The sequence below is a fragment of the Eulemur rufifrons genome, chromosome 1, assembly GCF_041146395.1.
Source record: "Eulemur rufifrons isolate Redbay chromosome 1, OSU_ERuf_1, whole genome shotgun sequence".
Taxonomy (NCBI): Eukaryota; Metazoa; Chordata; class Mammalia; order Primates; family Lemuridae; genus Eulemur; species Eulemur rufifrons.
In genome coordinates this window covers 16,998,682-17,021,755 of record NC_090983.1, presented here as the reverse complement: position 1 = coordinate 17,021,755, position 23,074 = coordinate 16,998,682, and the positions used below count along the sequence as shown (strand labels likewise).

Sequence of the window (23,074 nt, the reverse complement as noted above, 5' to 3'; positions counted from 1 at the left end):
GATCTTATGGTTTCTACCTGCAAAATATATCTCACATCAGTTCACTTCTCTCCACGCTTACTACCTGATCAAAACTACTGTGCTCTTGCATCACTGGCTATTGCAGTAATCACCTAGCTGGTCTTTTGCTTCCACTCTTGTCACCTCACCCAATAAGTAGGGAGTGAGGCTTCTAAAGTTTAAATTTGATCACTTTACTCTCTTGCTTTACAGTAAAATACAAAAAAAAAAAAAAAAAAGGACAGAAGTGCACAGTGAATACTCATCATCTAGATTTAACAGTTGATATTTAACCATATTTGCTTCTTTTTAGTATTCAAACATAAATGATAGACATCATGATATTTTCCTTAGAAACATTTCAATATGCATCTCCAAGAAACAAGGACATTTCCCCACATAACCAAAATGCCATATGACACCTCACAAAATTTACAATTCCCTAATGTCATTTAATGCTCAGTTCATATTTAAATTTCTCAAATTGTTTCCCAAAATGTCCTTTTCCAGCTATTTTGTTCAAAATAGGCATCAAAGACCACCATTGCATTTATTTATGTTTCTTAATTCTCTTCAAATTAGCATAGACACCATCTCCTGTCCTCCATTTTTGACATTGTCTTTTTGAGAGACCAGACCAATTTTTCTTTAGAACTCCATGCCTTCTGGATTTGTCTGGTTGTTTCCTCATGGTATATTTCCAGGCATTTCTCCAGTGTACAATCTGTTTATCTTTTGTATTTCCTATAAACTAGAAGTTGTATATGAAGTAGTGATTGGATCACATTAAAGAATTTTAAAAGCAAAATGCCTCTGATTATATTACTTCAGAAAATGCATGATGCCTGGCTGTTCCACTGTTAGTGATGCCAAAATTTATCCCTGGTTTAAGCCAGATCTTTGTATGTAAAATTATGATTTCCTAATGTGACCAGCATGTAATCTGTAGGATGGTATTTTGGCACCATGAGAATATCTAGTTCCCGATCAACTTTTCACCAAATGGTTGTATTGTTCATTGATGATCCTTGACTAAATTTTTTCATTAGAGTTTTTAAAATGGCGATTTCTCTAATTCTGTCATTCTTTTTACATTTATTCAATGATTTTATTTCATAGAAAAGGGCTTTCTCTCGTCAACTGGGTGAGTTACCCTGAAATACAACTCCAACTAGAAAGGAAGCATACATTCTTAGTTTTTACTCTTTACACATTTGTACAGTAATGAGTTGATATAGTGTAATAGTTATCTCCAACAATGACAAATACATTAAAAACATTTTTATGATTGTTCTTTTTTGAGTATTATAATAGAAGTATGGATTTTTATATATGCAATGTGTGCCAATAAATCACAGTGATTATTCTTTTTGATATTCAAATGGTCCCAGATTAAACCCATGAAGGCTTTTTTAAGCTGTCTCTGGTGTCCTTTTGAAACATCCCATTAATCATTAAAAACTCCCTTGATTTCTGTCACTACAAGATGTACCAGGTTCATCTTTTTTATTCCCTGCTGCAAACATGGAAGCAGCCATTTCTCTAAAGAGACTTGGTAGCTTTTAGTAAAAACCAATTTTAGATCACAATCTGGGTTTTAGGAGTAATAATGGCTATTCAAGTAAATATATGTTAGACTTTCTTGTGTTATCCTCTCTCTAGCTTATCTTTTGTATTCTCCATTTTATCTTCCCATACCTCATTCTATATATTTTCTTTTGAACTATATTCCAGTTTACTAATTTTCTCTTCAGCTATGTACAGTCTTCTGTTAAACCCAAGTATCAGTCCTGAACTTGGCCAGCAACAGATGGTATACTCAATCAGAGTAAATAAGAAGCATTTAATGGAGGAACTATCTATAAAGGTATGGACAGGCAAAGGAATATAAACCTTTGTCAACTCAAAGCTGGTCATGGAGGGAGCCAGGGGAATATATACCTTGGCTTCTCTCTCTTTTTGGCCTCTGAATCCGCCAATACCTACTATCAGCCAAATCCAACCAGAAGCCAGTGAGCAAGAACTTCTGGTTGATGCAATCCATAGACTTCAACCTGGGGGCATAGAGCAGGGTAAAGAAAGATGGAGCATGACTATGGGTGGGAAAATGGGGACTATCTAGCCTAGCTTCTACTCTTGTTCTTTATTTGGATGAAAACTTCTACCTTTATCACAAATGACACACAAATCTCTTAATTCAGACATACTTTCATAGGAAACCTAAAACATTGTCAAACACCAGTTCTCCCAATATAAAGTAGCTGGGAGGGGAAATGGGATTTAAAAAAAAAGAAACTTTTGTGCCAACCTTTTTTTGGCACCAGTATTCACTACAGGTGCACACTGCCATGCCCAGCTAATTCTTTCTATTTTTGGTAGAGACAGGGTCTCACTTTTGCTCAAGCTGGTATCAAATTCCTGACCTCAAGCGATCCTCCTGCTTTGGCTTCACAAAGTGCTAGGAATACAGGCATGAGCCACCGTGCCCAGCCCATGCCAACTTACTTCAAACACAGCTTCTACAATCTCTGTGGCTGGTCCAGAGGCCTAAATTGATAATCACAATTTCCTTATTCCTCCACCCATTTTATGATCTTCTGATCTTGGTCATCACTTTGACTGGATGAGACTTTTGAACTGGCAGTCTGAGTCAAATCCTTATTTCTGCAAGATCTGAGTCTTTGACATCGCTGGCTTTATTTGGTACCTACAGTTTTCTATTGACCCAGGACTCTTGGGAAAGATAATAGAAAGGGCCCATGTGAATCCCTTGGGTTCCAATAATCTTCTTTGCCTTCATTTTATAGCAGCAACTCAACTTCCCCTTGGTAATTGGAGTTAATCACTGTGGTTAATATAGTGACACCCACATCTGTCTATTGGTTCAGTGGCATAAGGAACCCAAAGTGACCTCATGTAGTCATGAGGTCTCAGTCTCAGTCCCCAATTCAACATTACTATCTCTGTGGTGAAAGCACTCCTCTCTTAGGTAGTAGGACCTGAAAACTCTTCAGTCAAGAGAAGGGAAGAAAATATTTCTTCAGAGATTTTGAAGCGTAATAGTGAGAGGGGCCATTCTGACCTTTACTCCTTGGTTTCAGAACCCGGGGGATGGATAGAGCATTCCTTACATGCACTAATGGTGAGTGAATGCTGACAGAGGCATTATGGACAGGAAAGGCAAATCCAAATCCATATCCAGAATATAAATCACTTCTTCATTTCATGGTGAAAGGAATTCAGAATAAAAATCTGTCATCGGGTTGCTGGTGGTCCATATCGGGAGCTCAACATTGCCCTCTACTGTTGGCAAATTAGTATCCAGGTGTGGCTGTAACCAGATTATTCTTGGTGGGGAGGTCTGTTGTTAAGCCCATGCACAGCCTCAATCCCTGCCACAACACCCATTAGTACGTGGACTCATCAAGAAAGCACTGGGGTGGCTGGGGACAGAGGATGACTGATATCCATAGAACAGGTCATTTCGTTTGATTATTGACAGGCTTCTGCACAATCTATGTCTTCTGATGGTCATTCACTCAGGAACCATGACTATCTGCACACTCCATGTTCATTCCAAGTGATCCATTTCAAACCTCCTTGTCACAGATCTTCAACTCTTGTTTTATTCAAGTCCCTGATCATCCAGCCAACCTGTTAGCTATAAACACTGTATCAGTATAGGCAGATACCTCAGATCTTTTTTTCTTCAATTCCAAGTGGACAGAGGGGATTTCACTTCACTGATGGAATCTGCAGATGATTCCAAGTTGGGCTGCAACATAGTTGCCTTCCACTTATGGCTAATACCTGCATTTTGTGCAGACATCTGTAAACAGGCCTGTGCTTTCTCTTCCTCTGTTAACTGGTCAAAGTGAATTCCCCATGAGGCCATAGGTAAGGGTGTGGGGGAGGTGGTGAAGCAGTAGGAGTCCGATGCAATTTATTTGTTTTGTTCAGTTCTTCTTGGGCTCAGTCTTATATGCATCATTTCCATTTAACAATGGAATGCTGTGATAAACAAAAGGCTATCATCTTTTCTTTATTGTAAATTTATCTCACTATAAGTAATTTATCTCGCTATAAAGAGGGCATCTCAACATGCCACAGACAACTAGGCCCTTAGACACTTCATTAATGTGGTAGGACTCTGAACCTATTCCTTCTTTCTCTCGCTCTCAGAGATGGGGTCTCTCTATGTTGCCCAGGCTGGTCTGGAACTCCTGGCCTTAAGCAATCCTCCTGCCTCAGCCTCTCAAAAGTGTGGAGATTATGGCATGACCCCCCCCCAGGCCTGGCCAGAGCTTTCTGGAGATTCTTCTTCCATGTGTGTGCTTTATGCCCTCAAGGGTAATTGCAACTCCCGGCTTACCATACCTAATTAGCCAAATAGTATCATAGTAATGGACCTGAGTGATTTTTCTGTGGGATATTGTCTTAGTTTAGGCTGCTATAAAAAATTAACATAGACTGGATGGCTTATAAACAACAGAAACTTATTTCTTAGAGTTTTGGAGGCTGGATGTATGAGATCAGGGTGCCAGAATGGTTGGGTTCTGGTGAGGGCTCTTTCTCAGGTTTTAGACTGCTGACTTCTCATGGTATTCTAACATGGAGTAGAGAGGGCAAGAGAGCTCTCTGGGGTCCCTTTTACAAAGGCACTAATCTCATTCATGAGGGCTCTAGCCATGACCTACTTACCTCTCAAAGGCCCTACCTCCTAATATATTGGAGGTTGGATTTCAACATATCAATTTTGAGGAAACACAAACATTCAGCCCATTGTAGATATTAAAGTAAAAAAAAAAAAAGGTCTTTTGAGATATTTTTACAGAGAACAGGAGAGCTGACATAGCCCTGGAGTGAGAGAGTCCAGGGGTATACTATTGTCTCTGCCATGTGAATGCAAAACTCCTTCTGTCTTTCCTGATAAGAATGGAAAAGAAAGAATTTTCTAAATCAATGTTGTCCAGTAGAAATATAATTTGTAATTATATATGTAATTAGAAATTTTCTAGTAGCCACATTTAAAAAGTAAAAAAACAGGGGAAATTAATTTTAATGTTTTATTTAACCCAATATATCAAAAAAATTAGTTTGATATATAATCAATATAAAAGGTTATTGAGATGTTTTGCAATTCTTTTTTCATACTAAGTCTTCAAAGTCAGAATCAGGGCATGTTTTACTTACAGCATATCTCAGTTTGGGCTAGCCATGTTTCAGGTACTCAATAGGCACATATTGCTAGTGGCTACCATATTGCACACAGCGCAGTTCTAGATCAATGGCTAAATATTAGGGAACAGAGCTGCAATTATCGTCATCAACCTGCCAAGGTTATTACAATATACAGTTTTTCTTCATACTCCATCTTTCTATTTCACAGGACAAATGGGCAAATTAAGTAAGAATATGACAGGAGGCCGGGCGTGGTGGCTCATGCCTGTAATCCTAGCACTCTGAGAGGCCAAGGCGGGAGGATTACTGGAGGTCAGGAGTTTGAGACCAGCCTGAGCAAGAGCGAGACCCCATCTCTACAAAAAAAAAAAAAACAAACCCGAAAGAAATTAGCTGGACAACTAAAAATATACATAGAAAAAATTAGCCAGGCGTGGTGGCGCATGCCTGTAGTCCCAGCTACTCGGGAGGCTGAGGCAGGAGGATTGATTAAGCCCAGGAGTTTGAGGTTGCTGTGAGCTAGGCTGGCGCCACGGCACTCTAGCCTGGGCAACAGAGTGAGACTCTGTCTCAAAAAAAAAAAAAAAAAAAAAGTGTTATATTAAAGCCATTGGGAGATTTTTCCAGCTATCTTTCTGCTATTCTCTTTTAATTTAATTCCATTGTGATCTGAGAATATACTTTGTATGATTTCTATTCTTTTAAATTTGTAAAGGTGTGTTTTATGGTGATCTATTTTGGCAAAAGGTCTGTGTGAGTCTGAGAAGAATGTGTATTTTGCTGTTGTTGGATGGTACATTTTATTTATCTATTATTTAGACACAGGGTCTTCCTCTGTCACCCAGGCTAAAATTGCGGTGGCCATACTTCACTGTAATCTCAAACTCCTGGACTCAGGTGATCCTCCTGCCTCAGCCTCTGGAGTAGCTACGACTACACGCATGTGCCACCTGTAGTTCTATTGTTTTATAGAGATGGGGATCTTGCTGTGTTGCCTAGGTTGGTCTTGAACTCTTGGCTTCAAGCAATCCTCCTGCCTCTGCCTCCCAAAGTGCTGGGATTACAGGCATGAGCTGTACACCATGCCCAGCTGGATGGTGTATTTAAATGTCAATTAGATCAAGTTGATTGATAGTCCTGTTCAGGTCATCTATAGACTTACTGGTCTTCTGCCTGCTTAATCTATTAATTACTGAAAGAGAGGTGTTAAAATATCCAACCATAAAAGTGAATTTTTCTATATTTCCTTTAAGTTGCCTCATGTATTTTCACATATTTGGTTCTCTAAAAAATCTTCTATACTACTTTCTGTGGTTTCTAGTTTCCTGTCAAAAATCATAGTTTGCATTTTATATGCTTCAATGTAATAAGCACAGTTGTTTTGTACTGGAACCATAGGAATCACTGTGGGTCTGATTCTGGTACCTATTGTGCAGAGCATAGTATTTGAAAAATTATTTGTAGAGATAATTTAAGGTCTTAGAGAAGTCTCATTTACATCTGCAGGTGCCTAAAAGCACTAGCAATCAGATGTAACCTTAATCCAATTTCAAGGCCATGCTGCAGTCTGAGCAAGGGTTGATTTACTTCCATTTTATCCTTATTCCTGGAGTTTGCTTCTTGGCCCCAGGCGAAAACAGGGAGAAGTTTACTAGAACTCTTCCTTTCACAGGTCCTGGACTGCGACATCTACTGTCTAGCTCCACAGGCTGTCAAAATCAGTCTTTTTTTCTGCTTGTTAAGAATGGAAAATTTCCCCAGTCCAGTGTAACTTCAAACTTTGGGTTTATCATCTCTGGATTCTGTTCCTCTCCTAGACCTTGATGCCAATTACTATGCCAATTACTCCTCACTCTCTTGCTTGCTCCTTGTTGCTTTTCAAAAGATTTGAAAGTAATTTTTCATCCACATTTTTAAGGTATATCAGACATCACTTGTGGCTCCATCTTGAATTTTCCTGGGCTACCATTCAACTCTAGCCATCGCTGCAGCCACCAGCTGCATGCAGGCATAATCCGACATCACCTGCCTCACATGCACTGCATGTCTCTTGTTTTTGGTTTGGGTCTCTCTTCTGTGTGACCACAGCATTAGACACCCATGGGAATCTGCTCAGTCATTCCTGTGCATGAAAACCCTGAATGTATGAGGAAATTAACATCCCATAGTGTAACTCTTGATCCAATGGGGAGGGGAACTAGCAGATAAATACTTTTCTTTAGAAGGACAATTCTGAGGTGCATCTTATACATGATCCTTAAGAGAGTCCCTAGAAGCACTGATCCCCTGCTGTCTGCAGCACCCTTGAATCAGCTTTCCAAGCCCTCTCACTCCACTCTTCCCATTCTCCCACTCTTCCTCTTGTGATGTCCTCCCAAACTGAACAACTCCTATGCAAGCCCTTATTTCAGTCTTTGATTTTGGGAGGAATCTGTCTAAGACAAATTGTCTTCAGCAGGGGCTTGAGGAGTATGGATGACCTAGTGTATCATTACCAGAAGCAGAAATTGAGAAAATTCAGATATTGTGACATACTTACATGTTGAAAATAATCAAGCATCCCCGGGAAAATAATGAAGTAGGAGAGAGAGAGGAGAAAATTGCTGTTGTGATGTCTTTGGACAAGCTTCCAGCTTTAACCCTTAAGAGTAAATCCATTTTCTTTCCCCCAACCAGTCCTCCAGATGTCCCTATTCTGTGAGTGGCACCATTATTTCCGCAGCCAGAACACTTCTAAATTTAGGTATGGTTCCTCTCTCTGGCAAAACCCAGTCATCTGTACTGGTGTGCTAAGGCTGCTGTACCAGAGTACCCCAGACTGGGTGACTTAAACAACAGAATTTTATGGTCTCACAGTTCTGGAGTTTGGCAACCTGAAGTCAAGGTGTTGGCAGGGTTGATTCCTTCTGAGGGCTACGGGGGAGAGTCTGTTCCAGGCCTCTCTCCTTGCCTTGTCTGTGGCCTTTGTCTCCCTCTATTTCTTCACATCACCTTCCCTCTGTGCGTGTTTGTCTTTAGATTTCCCCTTTTTATAAGGACACTAGTCACATGGGATTAGAGTCCACCCTAATAACCTCATCTTAACTAATTACATGTGTAACAATTCTATTTCCAAATAAGGTCACATTCTGAGGTACAGGGGATTAGATCTTCAACATATGAATTTGAGGGGGACAGAATTCAATACCTAACAGTTGCCAGGGCTTATTAAGTCATCCTTCAAACTATCTCTCATATCTGCCCTCTTTCCCTCAGATTCAGGCCCTGTGTGGTGCACTCCCACCATTGCTACAGTCTTTGTAAAGTGTTTCCACTTTCTCCCACTCCCTAACCCCATCCTTATGCAGAAAAGTGAGGCTACTCTTCTCAAGCATTGCTTTCAATGTATCATTCTCTTGCTCAGAAACATTTAGTGTGTCCTCATTGTTTATCAAATAAGATCCAAATCCTATAACCTGGTCCTCTTCAGTAAGAACTACACCTACTTTTCCTTTCTCAAAACTCCCATCTTTCCTACTCCCTCACTCTTTCCCAGAATTATCAGATTATTTAATGTCCCTTATAGGTTTCATCTTTACAATCCATGCACCTGTGCTCTGCAGGTGGAGAGATGTTAGGAGGTCAGGGGAGGAGAATTTAGATTTTTAGGACAAGATTGACAAGGTGCGTTGGGAGTGGGGCACTTACATGGAAAGGGAATTGCCTAGACAAAGGCGCAGGAGCATAAGGCAGCTGGGCACGTTTGGGGAAATACAAACAGGGACAACTGCTGCAGCAAATAGGGTGGCGGAGTGGGGGAAGCACCAGAGCTCTGAAGAGGTGGATGAGACAAGACCTTGAATGCTCTGTGGGCCAGACAAATTGCTTGGACTTTTCCCCATAAACAGGTGACTAGTAGATGGACGTGGGTGGACGTGAGTGGACATAAGTGGATGTGGGTGGACATTAGTGGACACAGGTGAACACTGGTGGACATGGGTGGACGTGGGTGGACACAGGTGGACGTGAGTGGACATGAGAGTCTATCAGAGACACAGGAAAGTGGGGTTCTCTTTGATTGGAAAAGGAAAGATCTTTTCTTCAGCTTCTCCGTTATCACCCCAATACCCATTCCCATCTTCCCTGCCTCCTTCATTTAAACAGATACCTGGTGATTCCAATCTCCCTAGGAAAAGTGAGCCCCTCACCTTGACAGGGTTGTCCACCTCTCGCTTCAGGGCCTTTGAAACCACTCTGGAAGTAGAGCACTGATCCCTGCTCACCTTGACCACTGGGCTGTGTGAAGAGGGAAGCCAGACGTCAAGAAGGAGGCAGAAAAGGGTGGGAGGACCCCAGAGGGAAGTGACGGGGCACAAAGTGAGGGATCCACAATTCTTGAGAGGACACGAAGTCTCACCTTGGAGAACAGGAACCAGAGTTTCTCCTCTTGCTTGCCCCTAGAAGAGACAAGGATGACAAACAGGGCCTCGGTTTGCTAAAACTCACCTCCCTTCCCTTTGCAGAATCACTAATGGATCTCAGAATCGTTCCTTGCTGACACCAGACAGGACCTCTGAGTTATTCTCCTCAGTGCTGCTGGCAGCTCCTACCTGCAGTTTTAATACCCATATCCTTCTCTCCTCTGTCTGTCTGTCTGCCAGACAGCGTGGACCAACCACAGGCCTCGCATACCTCATCCCAGGGGTTTCAGTGGGAAAAACTGCCTTCTCATCCCTCAGACATGGATCTTGGGGGTTGATGTGCTCCATTTTTGTTGTCCTCACATCCTGAGTGATGTCATCCTTCCAGAACAGACCTGCAGGATAAAAAGGATGGCGTGAGTTGACACCTGTGACAGTCTGACTCACTCTAGGGACCAGAGAGAGCTCTCCTTCAAGTACATATAGAATCACACTTATCAGAGAGAAGTAAATGAAATGTATAAAAATTGCCTAGCACAGTGCCTGGCACGTAATATTCAATTAGGGTTATGATTATAGTCTCTTTGCCAATTCCTTTGATGCTGTTGTGAGGGTTAAATGAGTTTAGGGATGTAAGCAGTGCTTAGAAAGCTGTAAAGCAGTGATTATCAGACTTTATGTGCATTAGAATCTCCTGAAAGGCTTGTTAAAATACACGTTCTGTTTCCCACCCCTAGGGTTTCTGATGCAGTAGGTCTGGGGTGAAGCTCAAGAAATAGTATATCTAATGAATTCCCTGGTGATGTTGATGCTATCAGTCCAGGGAAGCCTTTGAGAACTACTGCTCTAAGGCCCTGTGCACATATTCAGCATTAGTGGTTGTGAGACAAACTCAGGGCAGATTTCCTCTCATTCCCCGCCCCCACACCCATTCATGAAACTCTGCTCTAAAAACAGGGTCAGCCATCTGTCACTGGTGTACTCTCCACTACCTTTCATTCCTCTCCTCTGTCATACAATTTTCTCTGATTCTTTCTCAGAGGCTAAGGGGTGTGTGTGTGTGTTTTTCATGTTCTTAAAAGTGTTTGCCCACCCAAACTTACAAAGATCTTTTTCCATTTTCTTCCCAAAGTTGGCTATGCTGGCCTCAAAAAGTTAGTCAGAAAGCATTCCCTCTTGTTTCATGCTCTGAAAGTTTGTGTAAAATTGATGTTATTTCTTTTTTTTTTTTTTTTTTTTGAGACAGAGTCTCACTCTGTTGCCCAGGCTAGAGTGCCGTGGCATTAGCCTAGCTCACAGCAACCTCAAACTCCTGGGCTCCAGCAATCCTCCTGGCTCAGCCTCCCAGGTAGCTGGGACTATAGACATGCGCCACCATACCCAGCTAATTTTTCTGTATGTATTTTTAGTTGTCCATATAATTTCTTTCTATTTTTAGTAGAGACAGGGGCTTGCTCTTGCTCAGGCTGGTCTCGAACTCCTGAGCTCAAACGGTCCACCCACCTCAGCCTCCCAGAGTGCTAGGATTACAGGTGTGAACCACCACGCCTGGCCTATGTTATTTCTTTTTTAAGCATTTGGGCCTGGAGTTTCTTTGAGAGTTTTATTTCAATTTCAGTTCCTATAGCTACTCAGATATTCTCTTTCTTTTCATGTATGTTTTGGAAACTTGAAGTTTTCAAGAAATTTGTTCATAATGTTTAAGTAATCACATTTGTTATCGCAACCATGTTCATAATATTTCTTTATTGCCCTTTTCATAGCAGTAGAATTTGGAGCGATTTCACTTTTTTCTCTCTTGATAGTAATAATTTGTGTTTTTCCTCTTTTTTGTTTATCAGTATAGCTTGATTTTTAAAAATAACTGACTTTGGGTTTCATTGCTTTTTCTTTATTGTTTGCCTAACTTATTTATTTATTTGAGGAGAAGGAAAGAGAGATTTATTAATTTGCCAGCAAATGAAGAGGATGGAGAATCCTGTTTGAAATGCCATCATCCTCATAATAACAGAAATACAGAGCTTTTAAAGGGAGGCCATTCAGCTTCAGGCAATTTCTGTTCAACTACAGTCGATGATTCTGATGGTCCAATCTCCAGCCTCTCTCCACCACGTCCGGGACCTCTGTCCAGGTCCCTGCAGGCCCGACAGTTGCACTAAGCCATCTCCAGTAGCACAAAGAACAACAGACAAGCCCCTGCTCCTCCGACTGTCGGCCTGAGGCAGGGATGCAGGTCCTAGTTCTCCAAAAAGAGTGCGGAATGTTTTAAAGAGACATAAAACATTTTTGCCATTTTTTTCCCAGGCCATTTTCTCTGTAACATATTCCCCCCTGTCAATGTTACCCCTCCACATCTATGGGAGGAGGGACAACATAGTCATCAAACTACTTCCTGCTGAATTGGGGTGACGTCTTTTTTATTTATTTATTTGTTTGTTTATTTTTGAGAAGGTGTCTTGCTCTGTCACCCTGGGTAGAGGGCAATGGTGTCATTGTAGCTTACTGCAACCTCAAACTCCTGGGCTCAAACGATCCTTTTGCCTCAGCCTCCCAAGGAGCTGGGAGTATAGGCACCCACCACCATGCCCAGCTAATTTTTCTATTTTTAGTAGAGATGGGGTCTCGCTCTTGCTCAGGCTGGTCTGGAACTCCTGAGCTCAAGCGATCCTCCTGCCTCAGCCTCTCTGAATGCTAGGTTTATAGGGGTGAGCCACCACAATGTTTTAGATGAAAGGTTTATACTTTGTATGGCATTGCAAAGCTTTAGTAGTATATTTACAACAACAAATTACCAGACCAAAAAAGTCATAAGCAACGACTGTAACAGTGAGGACTGACAAGGCGAAATGGACTGTCACCTTGCACACAATGTCTGATACAGGGCTGGGTTAGAAAAGAAACATGGAACCTCTCAGTGCAGAGCTATTAGTTGCCCCCTGTAGGTGATCCGAGGGACCGGCTTCTGCAAATTCAGAAATCATATACAGAAATGCTTGCACTGAACAAGGTTTAGGATAACAAACCCAGCAGCAAGACAGATCAACAGAAGAGGCGATAGCACAGAGAGATCCTCACTAAGGAGTTGTCTCTCCATCCTATAGACAGAACAAATAACCAATGAAAGCTTAGCAAAAATACCAAAATTTTCATTTTTCCCTTTTCCTTAAACAGATATTTTAGATTGCCTAAAGGCTGGCTCTTCTACTGGAGGCTTGAGTCCTCTCTTCTTCCCTGGCACACCTCTTTACTTTGGTATGATGGACCCAAAGTTTTTACTTCTGACAATTTCAACAAGATACACATTGTTAGAGGCACTTCATAGGGTCCCTTCCACTTCTTTGCTTCCAACTGGAGTGGGAAACTGGAGGTTTATCTGATTATCACTGATTGTGTGCTGCACATATTATATTTAAATGATTTACAGAAATAATTTGAAGCCCAAGAGCAAATGAGTGTGAGCCTCCTTTGAGATGTGTAACATTCCAGGAGAAGGGGAAATATTGGTCTTTTGATGGGCTGAACAAAGGTGGTGTTCCTCTCTCCATTTTAAGATTTCAAACTACCCGGAGAATAGCTAACAAAACGGTAAGCATAAGCATTGAAATTGCACCCTTTTTGCTATTCATTGGAGGGGACTCTAGTGCTGAGATAATATCCCCAGAACACCGAGCAGGTTATCAGGCCTAGTGAACCTGGGGCTCACAGTCAGAAACTTCCTTCCCCAAGGAAAGAAAAAGACTACTGGCCGGGCATGATGGCTCACACCTGTGATTCCAATCCTCAAATTGGGAGGCCAAAGTGGGAGTATCGCTAGAGGCCAGGAGTTGGAGACCAGCCTGGGCAACATACCAAGACCCTGTCTCTACAAAAAATTTTTAAAAATTAGCCAGGATTGGTGGCACTCACCTGTAGTGCCAGCTAGTAGGGAGGCTGAGGTGGGAGGATTGCTTGAGCCCAGGAGTTTGAGGTTGCAGTGAGCTGTAATGGTACCACTGCACTCCAGCCTGGGCAATAGGGCAAGACCCTGTCTCTTAAAAAAATAAAAATAAAAATAAGACGACCATGAAGTATGGCAAGGTAGGCAGGTAGCGGGTAAAGAAAGATTGCAATTCAGCTATGGTCCAACCCTGCATTGTATTCATATTATAAATGATATCTGGAAGGAGAAAGGGTACCAAGTTGCTGTGCTGTTCCATGTCTCTACCCCAAATGTCCCTTCTGTTCTCGCCTTACATATTTTACTTCAGAGGCTGTGGCTGGGGCCCACTGTCTTGCCTCCAGACAAAAGAGTTTCCTTGAAAATCCACTTTAAAAATCTAGTAGCTTGTTGCCCTAGAACTGCCTCCCTGGAGGGTAATGGGGAGTAGGGGGACAGGGAAGCCTCAATTTGCTACAAAGTTTTGCTCAGAGAAGGAAACAGCTCAAAGAAACTCTAAAATGGGAGGAAAATGGGATTTGAAATTTGTGTGTATATCTGCTGAGGGCTTCTTCTCCACAGTGTAAGTTCTCCCCACAACCCAACCCAGTACATAACAGCCTCTAATAGCAGTCTTGATTTGGGCAAATCGTGAGGCATAGTGACTCAGCAATCACTTCCAACAAGCCTCCCCTTGGCTTCCATCTTGTGATCCTCTCTCCCTCCCTGGTTTCCTCGTAGGTACAGAGCTAGTCAAGGACCCTCAGCCTGGAGAAGAATGGCAGATTCTTGTTTGCATACTTAGCAGCACCATGGCAACCAGTTCTCACTGTGGTGATCAGTCACTCAGTGCTGATGATGTCACCTCAGCAACCAATCCAGGTATAAGAAGCACAGCTGCCATGGTGACAGGAGTCAGAGCAGTTTCCTTGGAAGCATGAGGATCTAGAGTCCCCTGAGGTTCAGGCTGCCCCTCGGGGGAGGGCATGGCCAGCTGCAGCACCACTGCAATTGCCCAGCCCAAGCTACCAAATAACCCAAATAACATTTCCTAACAGGTCTATTGGTGCTAGTCTTGCCCCCATAAACACATTCTCTAATAGTGTTAGAGTAGTCTTTTGTTGTTGTTGTTTAAGAGGGTTTTGCTCTGTCACTCAGGCTGGAGTGCAGTGGCTTGATCATAGCTCACTGCAGCCTTGATCTCCTGGGTTCAAGTGATCCTCCCACCTCAGCCTCCAGAGTAGCTAGGACTACAGGTGTGCACCACCATGCCCAGCTAATTTTTTAATTTTTTGTAGAGACTATGTTGTCCAGGGTGGTCTTAAACTCCTGGACTCAAGTGATACTCCTGCCTCAGTCTCAGCTGGTATTATAGGCATTAGCCACTGCACTCGGCCCAGAATGGTTTTAAAAAACAACCTAACAACATGTTGTCTACAAGAAACTCACTTTAAATATGACTATATAGGTAGGTTAAAAGTAAACAAATGGAAAAAGCTATAATGTGCTAACATGAGTCAAAAGAAAACTGGAGTGGCTATTACTAGACTAATTGACTTCAGCACAAAGAAAATTTGTAGACGCAGTGGCTCACGCCTGTAATCCTAGCACTCTGGGAGGCGAGGCAGGCAGATTGTTTGAGCTCAGGAGTTCGAGACCAGCCTGAGCAAGAGCGAGATCCTGTCTCTACTAAAAATAGAAAGAAATTATATGGACAGCTAAAAATATATATAGAAAAATTAGCTGGGCATGGTGGCGCATGCCTGTAGTCCCAGCTACTCGGGAGGCTGAGGCAGGAGGATCGCTTGAGCCCAGGAGTTTGAGTTTGCTGTGAGCTAGGCTGATGCCATGGCATTCTAGCCCAGGCAACCCAGTGAGACTCTGTCTCAAAAAAAAAAAAGAAAAGAAAAGAAAAAAGAAAATTAGCAGAGATAAAGAGGAACATCATTTATGATAAAAGGGTCAATTTACCAAGAAGACATATAACTCTTAATGTGCATGTACCTAACAACAGAGCCTCAAAATACATGATGAAAAAATGAACAGTTCTGAAAGAAGAAATAGACAAATCTACAATTACATTTGGAGACTTCAACATCCCTCTCCCAGAAATCAAGAGAACTAATAGACATAAAGGCATCAGGATATACAAGAACTGAATCACACCATCAACCAACTGATTCTAATTGATATTTACAGAACATTCCACCCAACAACAGTAGAGTACACATTCTTTTGAAGTGCACAATGGAATATTACTCATAGCCTGGGTCATATCCTGAATCATAAGACAGACCTTAGTAAATTTAATAGCATTGAAATTATATGAAGTATGTCCTATGACCATTATGCAATCAAACTAAAAATAAATAACAAAAATAACAGTGATACATCCAAATACTTGGACACTAAAAAATCCATGGATCAGAAAGGAAGTCTTAAGGGAAATTAGAAAATATTTTGAACTGAACAAAAATGAAAACATATCAAATTTTGTGGGATGAAGCTAAAGGAGTACTTAGAGCAAAATTTATGGCATTAAACGCTTGTATAAGAAGTCATCAGAAGAAAGAAACTAAAGATACAAGCATAAATTAATAAAATTGGAAACAAAAATAGGGAAGAACCAATGAAAGAGAAAGCTGCTTCGTTGAACAGACTAATAAATATTTATCAGTAAGGTACATCTCTAGCAAGACTGACTGACAAAGAAATAAAGGCACACACAAATTACCATTATCAGGAATGAAAGAGGGAATATCACTACCAGCCCCAGAGACCTAAAAAGATAACAAGGGAATACTACAAACAACTCTATGTGCATGTATCTCACAACTTAGTTGAAATGGACCAACTCCTCAAAAACCACAAACTACCAAAACTCACCCAAGATGAAGTAGATAACCTAAATGATCTTATAACTATTAAAGAAATTGAATTCATGTTTTAAAAAACCTTCTCCCCCCACCCCCACCAATTAGTCTCCAGGCTGAGGTGGTTTCTGCTATGGTTTGAATGTGTCTCCCAAAATTTCATGTGTTGGAAACTCAATTCCCAAATTCATATATTGATTGGAGGTGGGGCCTTTGGGAAATAATTATTAATAGGATTAGATAAGTTTATCAGGGTTGGGTCCCCCTGATCTGACTGGTGGCTTTATAAGAAGAGAAAGAGAGACCTGAGCTGACACACACTCTTGCCCTCCTGCCAATGTGATGCCATCCGTCATGTTATGATGAGCAAGAAGGCCCTCACCAGATGCCTGGTCCTGCATCTTGGACTCCCAGCCTCCAGAATTGCAAAAAATAAATTTCTTTTCCGTATAAATTACCCAATCTGTGGCATTCTGTAATAGCAATGTAAAACAGACTAAGACAGTTTCACTGGCAAATTCTACTGATTATTTAAAGAAGAAATAACAACTCCACACAGTCCTCTCCGTGGAAGAGGAGAGAATACTTCCCAACTCATTATATGAACTTTGTATTCCCTTGATACCAAAACCAGGAAGAGATGGCACAAAAAAGAAAACTGTAAGACAACATCCCTTATGCACATGGACATGAAAACACTAAAAAGATTAGCAAATTGAATCCAGCAATATGTAAAAAAATCCTAAACACAGAAAGCTGGTTCAATATTTGAAAATCAGTTAATACAATCTACCATATCAACAGTTTAAGAGGAAAAACCACATGATCATACCAATAGATGTATGAAAAGTGTTCCATAAAATTCAATATCCAGCCAGGCGCGGTGGCTCACGCCTGTAATCCTAGAACTCTGGGAGGCCGAGGCGGGTGGATCACTCATGGTCAGGAGTTCGAGACCAGCCTGAGCAAGAGCGAGACCCCGTCTCTACTAAAAATAGAAAGAAATTATCTGGCCAAATAAAATATATACATAGAAAAAATTAGCTGGGCATGGTGGTGCATGCCTGTAGTCCCAGGTACTCGGGAGGCTGAGACGGTAGGATCGTTTGAGCCCAGGAGTTTGAGTTTGCTGTGAGCTAGGCTGATGCCATGGCACTCACTCTAGCCTGGGCAACAGAGTGAGACTCTGTCTCAAAAAAAAAAAAAAAAAAAAAAATTCAATATCCATTTATATTTTAAAACAAACAAACAAATGAAACAAAACAAATCTCTCAGCCAAGCAGGAAATAGAAAGGAACTTCAACCTGATGAAGGGCATCTATAAAAAAGCTACAGCTAACGTCATACTTTGACGATGAAAATCTTTCCCCAAAGAGCAGAAACAAAGCAAGTACCGTTGTCCCTCAATATCCGTGGGAGGATAGATTCCAGGTCCTCCTATGGATGGCAAAATCCTTGGATGCTCAAGTCCCGGATATAAAATGACATAGTCTTTGCATATAACCTATGTACATCTTTCCATATACTTTAAATCATCTCTAGATTACTTATAATACCTAATTTAATGTACATGCTATGTAAATACTTGTTATACCATATTGTTCAGGGAATAATGACAGGAGAAAAAGGTCTGTACATGTTCAGTACAGACGCAATTTTTTCAAGAATTTTCCAAGATTTTCCCCTGGCTGCCTCCTTGTCATTGAGGTCTAAGTTCAGCTGTCGCCTCCTTGGGCCTTCCTTGGTGTGGAGGGGTCTGATGTGTGAAACAGCCCAGCCCCTCGCGGGGTCCCTGAGAGGAGGGGTGGGAGCTGTGCAGGGGTAAGGCCGGGAGGCAGGAGGCGGAGCCCAGTCCCAGCTCCACGCTTGCCCAGCCTGTAAAGATGGCTGGAGGTTCTCGATGGCCAGTTTTCTATCCGGGCTCCAAAGGGCTCAAGGAGCTCTGGGCACTCCTCCCCCTTCAAGGAGGGAGGCGCTCTCTCTCTCTCAATAGATTTATATAGACACATACACAAGTACGCATATATTATAGATGGGTGTATACGGTATATATATATGTAAGGACGGGTGAGGTAGAGATTGGGGTCATGTCATACTCAAGATTCTTTTAGAAAAAGAGAGCCTATGTTTTTTAAAACTTGGAAACCCTCTGAGGCAGACTTCTGCAGGCCCTTCAAGCTCTGTGCCTGTGCCTGACCTTTCAGCAGCCGTCCCCAACCTTCTTGGCACCAGGGACCGGTTCCATGGAAGACAATTTTTCCACGGACGGCGGGGGCGGGGAGGGGCAGGGAGGGGCGGGCATGGCGGAAGCGGAGCTCAGGCGGTGATGCTTGGCCCGGTTCCTAACGGGCCGCAGACCGGTACCGGGCCGCGGAGCAGGGTTTGGGGACCGGAGCCTTACAGGACAAGAAGCCCTTGGCGCCTGCATCCTGCAGTTGCTGAAATCTGAAAGGGTGATTGAGAGAGTGGGGGCGCCCTCCAGTGGGGAAATGAAGAATTGCCTTCAATTAGGAACCCCTGACGCGCATTTTTCACACATTGTCTATAATCCTCACAGCAGCTGGGAGTGTCAACATTATTGCTGTTTCACTGATGTGGAAGGAGGGCTTGAAGAGCTTAATTAATGTGTCCAAGGTCACAGCTGGAAAGCAGCAGGGCCAGGATTGGGCTGTCTGTGTGGAAAGCCCTGTTCCTTCCCACCTACCAGGCCCACACTTCCAGAAGGTTCTCCCTAAGGCTTTGCCCTCAGCAAAGCCCTGTCAGTCCTCCCTCAATCAGTCTATCCCCCCCTTCACTCTGCCTCCCTCTTTTATAGGCCCTGGGCTCAGCCTTCCTGAACAAGGCCAGGTCCTCACCTGCAGTGGGGCTTTGAGTCCTTGGTCACCTCTTGGTTCCGGACCTCTGAAACCACTTTTGAGTTAAAGTATTGCTCCCTGCTCACCCTCCTCACAGGGCTCTGAGGGGAGGGAAGGCAAGAGTCAAGGGTGAGGAGGTAATGGTGCACGGGCCCAAGGGAAAGAGATGGGGCCCCGAGGATTTCAAAATCCCTGAGGGAACCTCACCTTAAGGAACAAGAGTCAAAGTTTCTCCTTGAGCTTGCCCCCAGATGACAGATTAAGCCAGCTATAACAAACCAGAGCTGTACTTCTCAGCCTACATCCTTTGCAGACATCACTAATGGATCACGGATTCCCTTTGGCTGAAATCAAACAAGAGCTCTTGTCCTTCCTTTCACTGGACTCCTGACAGCTCCTACCTGCAGCCCTAATGCTGTAGCTTTCCCTGCCCCTCTGTCCACTGGGCATGTGCAGCACGGAGCAACCACAGGCCCCACACACCTCACTCAGTGGTGGCTTTGGTGGGAAAGGCTGCCTGCCCACCCCTCAGGCAGGCCTCTGGGGCATGGATCTTGGTGTGCGCTCCAGCTTCTGGAACCACCGCACCCGGCCTAAAAACCATTTTAAATGGGTGAGTTATACATGTGAATTATATCTCAATAAAGTTGTTATTTAAAAATCACTGATAGGCTGGACGTGGTGGCTCATGCCTGTAATCCTAGCACTCTGGGAGGCCGTGGTGGGAAGATCACTTGAGGTCAGGAGTTTGAGACCAGCTTGAGCAAGAGCGAGGCCATCTCTACTAAAAATAGAAACACCTGTAGTCCCAGCTACTCAGAGGCCGCAGCAGAAGAATCACTTGAGCCTCCCAGAATGCTAGGAATGGAGGCGCCACCCCGGCCCATGCTTTTTATTTAAGTTAATTGATTTTAGAAGGCAACTTTCCCAATGTAATTGGAAAACCAGTGTCTCTCAGCATAAATAGAAGCTAATTATATCATAAAAATAAAGACAAAAACCAGAGAAAGAGGGAGAAGGACTGAGATCCCAGCACCCTTCCGTGGGGGAGGGGCTGCAGGAGGGGAGCTGGGGCTCTGAGGCAGCGGTCCCAGGACTGATAGGTAAGGGGGAGACCCAGGGCACCGCCCCTGCTGTCCCCAGTACTGAAACCCAGGCCGGCTCAACGGCTGCTTGGTCTAGAGGTGGCTCCCAAAGGCGAGGATGAGGCGGGCGGGGGAAGGTGAGAGGACTCAGGCAGCAGCTCACGCGTGAACCTCTCACGCCCACCCCGCACCCTGAGCACTCCGCGTCGGTGTCCCAGGTCGAGGACCAGGCGGAGGAACCGATACGGCGGGGCGGGGGCGGGGGCCCTGCAGCGAAGACTAGGGTTCCTCCCCCATCCTCTGCTGCGCCCTCCCCCAGCCACCTCCTCTCAAGGAGATTGCAGCGTCCCAACCCACCTCCCCCGGGTTGGGGACTGGGCTCTTCCCGAGATCGGGACTGGGTGCCCGCGGTCCGGGCTCCTTTTGCCCGAAGACACCAACCCCCGCCCCCGCCCCGGCCCCGGGCACCTCGCCATGGTTCCTTTGCGTGTCTTGTTTCTCTAGGGCCTTGGCCCGGCTCTAAGTCCCTCGGCTCACTCGGAGGTCTCCCTCCATCCCTGCTGCTGAACCCCCAATCTTCGCTTGAGCCCAATTCTCTTAGTTCTCAACACCAACTTCGATTTTTAAACCCCTGCCTCCAAGACGCCCTCTAGCGTTCCCCGCGCCACACATTTCCCATCGTGCACCGACCATCCCACAACCCCTCCTGCCGGCTCCCCCGGCCCCACGCTCTTCCCCGGCTTTTCTCCCGATCGTGGGGACTAATGGCATCGCAGGCCCCCGGGCTGCTGCCCAGCAGCATAAAGCAAAGAATCAGACGCATCCCCGCGGGTCCCTGGACCGGCCGCCCCCCTCCCCCACGCCCCGGCCAGCTGGGGCCGCTGCGTCTTGCTGGGCGCGCTGCACCGCGGGCACCGCAGCTTCGGCGGCGGGACGGAGAGACAGGCGGACTGCTCGCCCCTCCGCCGCAGCGTGGCCAGTCGCGTGCCGCCGTAACAAGGCCCCCAACCCCGGCTCTTCCCTGTCTTGGCGTCAGAGTCCTGCTTTTAAGAGTGGGCTGTCGTCTGAATATAGTCGATCCCTTTCTAGAATCCCAACTGGACAATCCCCTGCCGCCCAACACACACACACACACACACACACACACGCGCGCGCGCGCGCGCTTTGCCTCTGCCTCCGCTCTTATTACCAAGGATTAAAGATGCGGGGGTGGGGTGGGGGCTTGATAAAATCCAGAATTGCATGTTGGCAAATGGCACTGTGTGTCATTCTTGAGAAGTAGTGTCCCTCACTTATTCAGACTGTGTGCTGGGGTGAGATTGCCTGGCGTCAAATCCAAGTCCCTGCCAGCAGCTTTTCAATTCATTCTCTGTGCCCCAGTTCCCTCATCGGTAAGATGAGGGTGATAATAGCATCTAGTTCAGTGTTCTTAGAAGTATCAGTGCGTTTAATGCCTATGAAGTACTTAGAAATACGACTGAGCGGCACACAGTAAGCACTCAGCATCAGCTATTCCTGTTCTCTTGGACTGTCCCTTTCTATATCACTGGCACCGGCTATGCATTGTTATGGTTTCTCCCTGCAAAATTTTTCTCCAAACAGTCCATATTTTTTCCAGACCCAATGCCACCACCCTTGTTTGAACAACCATCGTCTTTCATCCATTACTGAGATTGCACCTTGTTTAGGGGCTTGGAATAGCTAGTAACTTGGGGTGTGTTCCAGGAGCCTAGAATAGTGTCTGGGACACTGTAGGTGCTCCATAAATACTTGTTGAATATTTGTTGTTCCACTTTTGTTTCCCAATAAACTCTTAATAAGCACCAGGGGAATCTTTCTAAAATATAAATTAAAGCATGTCATTCCCTTGCTTAGCGCTTTCCAATGGATCATCTCCATAACACTTTGATTAATGCTATACCCCTGACTCTGGCCTGGAGAAGCCTTACCTTCTCCAACTGAATTCCCTTCTCTGCTCTTCTTCCCGGTGTTTCCAGCCTTCTTCCATTTTTTGAACACCTGAGCCCCTCTCAAAGACCTTTTCCTCTTCTCACCACCCTTCATTGTTATCCCTTTGTTCCAGTATAAATTCCACTTCCTCACGTCCTTTCTGTCCCTAGGAATCACTATCATTTCATTATCTTCCTGACACTTATCACTGTTTGTAATGACTTATTCCTCTGGTTACTTGTTTATTTGTGTCTCCCCACTGAAGTGTAAGCTCCAAGAGTGAAACTGCCCTTTAATATTAATAAAATTATTAAAGGGCCACAAGTGGGAACTGTGGCAGGGGAAATATAGTAATATATATAACGAGGTACTGTTCCCTAGCTTGCTTTCCTATAATTGCTCACTACTCAGGAGTCACGTAGCTGATGGTCATAAAGATTCTTGGCTTTCTTCATTGCTCCCATAGATAGATAGCACCACCCTTGTGAAACCTAAGGCTAGTTTTTGAGATATCGTCCAGCCTGCATTCCAGTGGAATGGCTGACCCACCTAGACCGGTGGCCCATACCAAGGAACTGACTCAACTGGCCTTGCAACCCCCACCCAAGAACCAACTCAGCAAAAAGACAATTTCTATACACCTATGGTTCAGCCCTCAACCTAGCCAATTAGCTGACCCAATTACCTAGACGTTTGCCTGCCAAACTATCTTAAAATCTCTTTCTCCCAAATTTTCAGAGAGATGGATTTGAGAACTTTCTCCCATTTCCTTGCATGGTGCCTGCAATATTAAACTTTCTCTGCTATAACCCCT

General features: G+C 44.0%; 1 protein-coding gene across 1 annotated transcript; it reads right to left on the bottom strand.

The window, feature by feature from the left end:
• Positions 1 to 1,988: 1,988 nt before the first annotated feature.
• RESP18 (regulated endocrine specific protein 18) lies at positions 1,989 to 16,771 on the bottom strand. The gene is made up of 4 exons (XM_069474113.1): positions 16,753 to 16,771; positions 9,858 to 9,976; positions 9,369 to 9,458; positions 1,989 to 2,054 (listed from the first exon to the last, which is right to left on the bottom strand). Exons 1-4 carry the CDS (start codon positions 16,769 to 16,771, stop codon positions 1,989 to 1,991), a joined length of 294 nt encoding a protein of 97 aa, XP_069330214.1.
• Between the last annotated feature and the right edge of the window lie 6,303 nt (positions 16,772 to 23,074).

Excerpts from the sequence above, each read along its gene's own strand:
- RESP18 (XM_069474113.1), bottom strand. Across the intron at positions 9,459-9,857 it reads TTCCCACTGAAACCCCTGGG|AGCCCAGTGGTCAAGGTGAG; the intron begins ATGAGGTATGCG and ends CCCTCTTCACAC. Across the intron at positions 2,055-9,368 it reads AGGTGGACAACCCTGTCAAG|GTTGAAGTCTATGGATTGCA; the intron begins GTGAGGGGCTCA and ends CTATGCCCCCAG.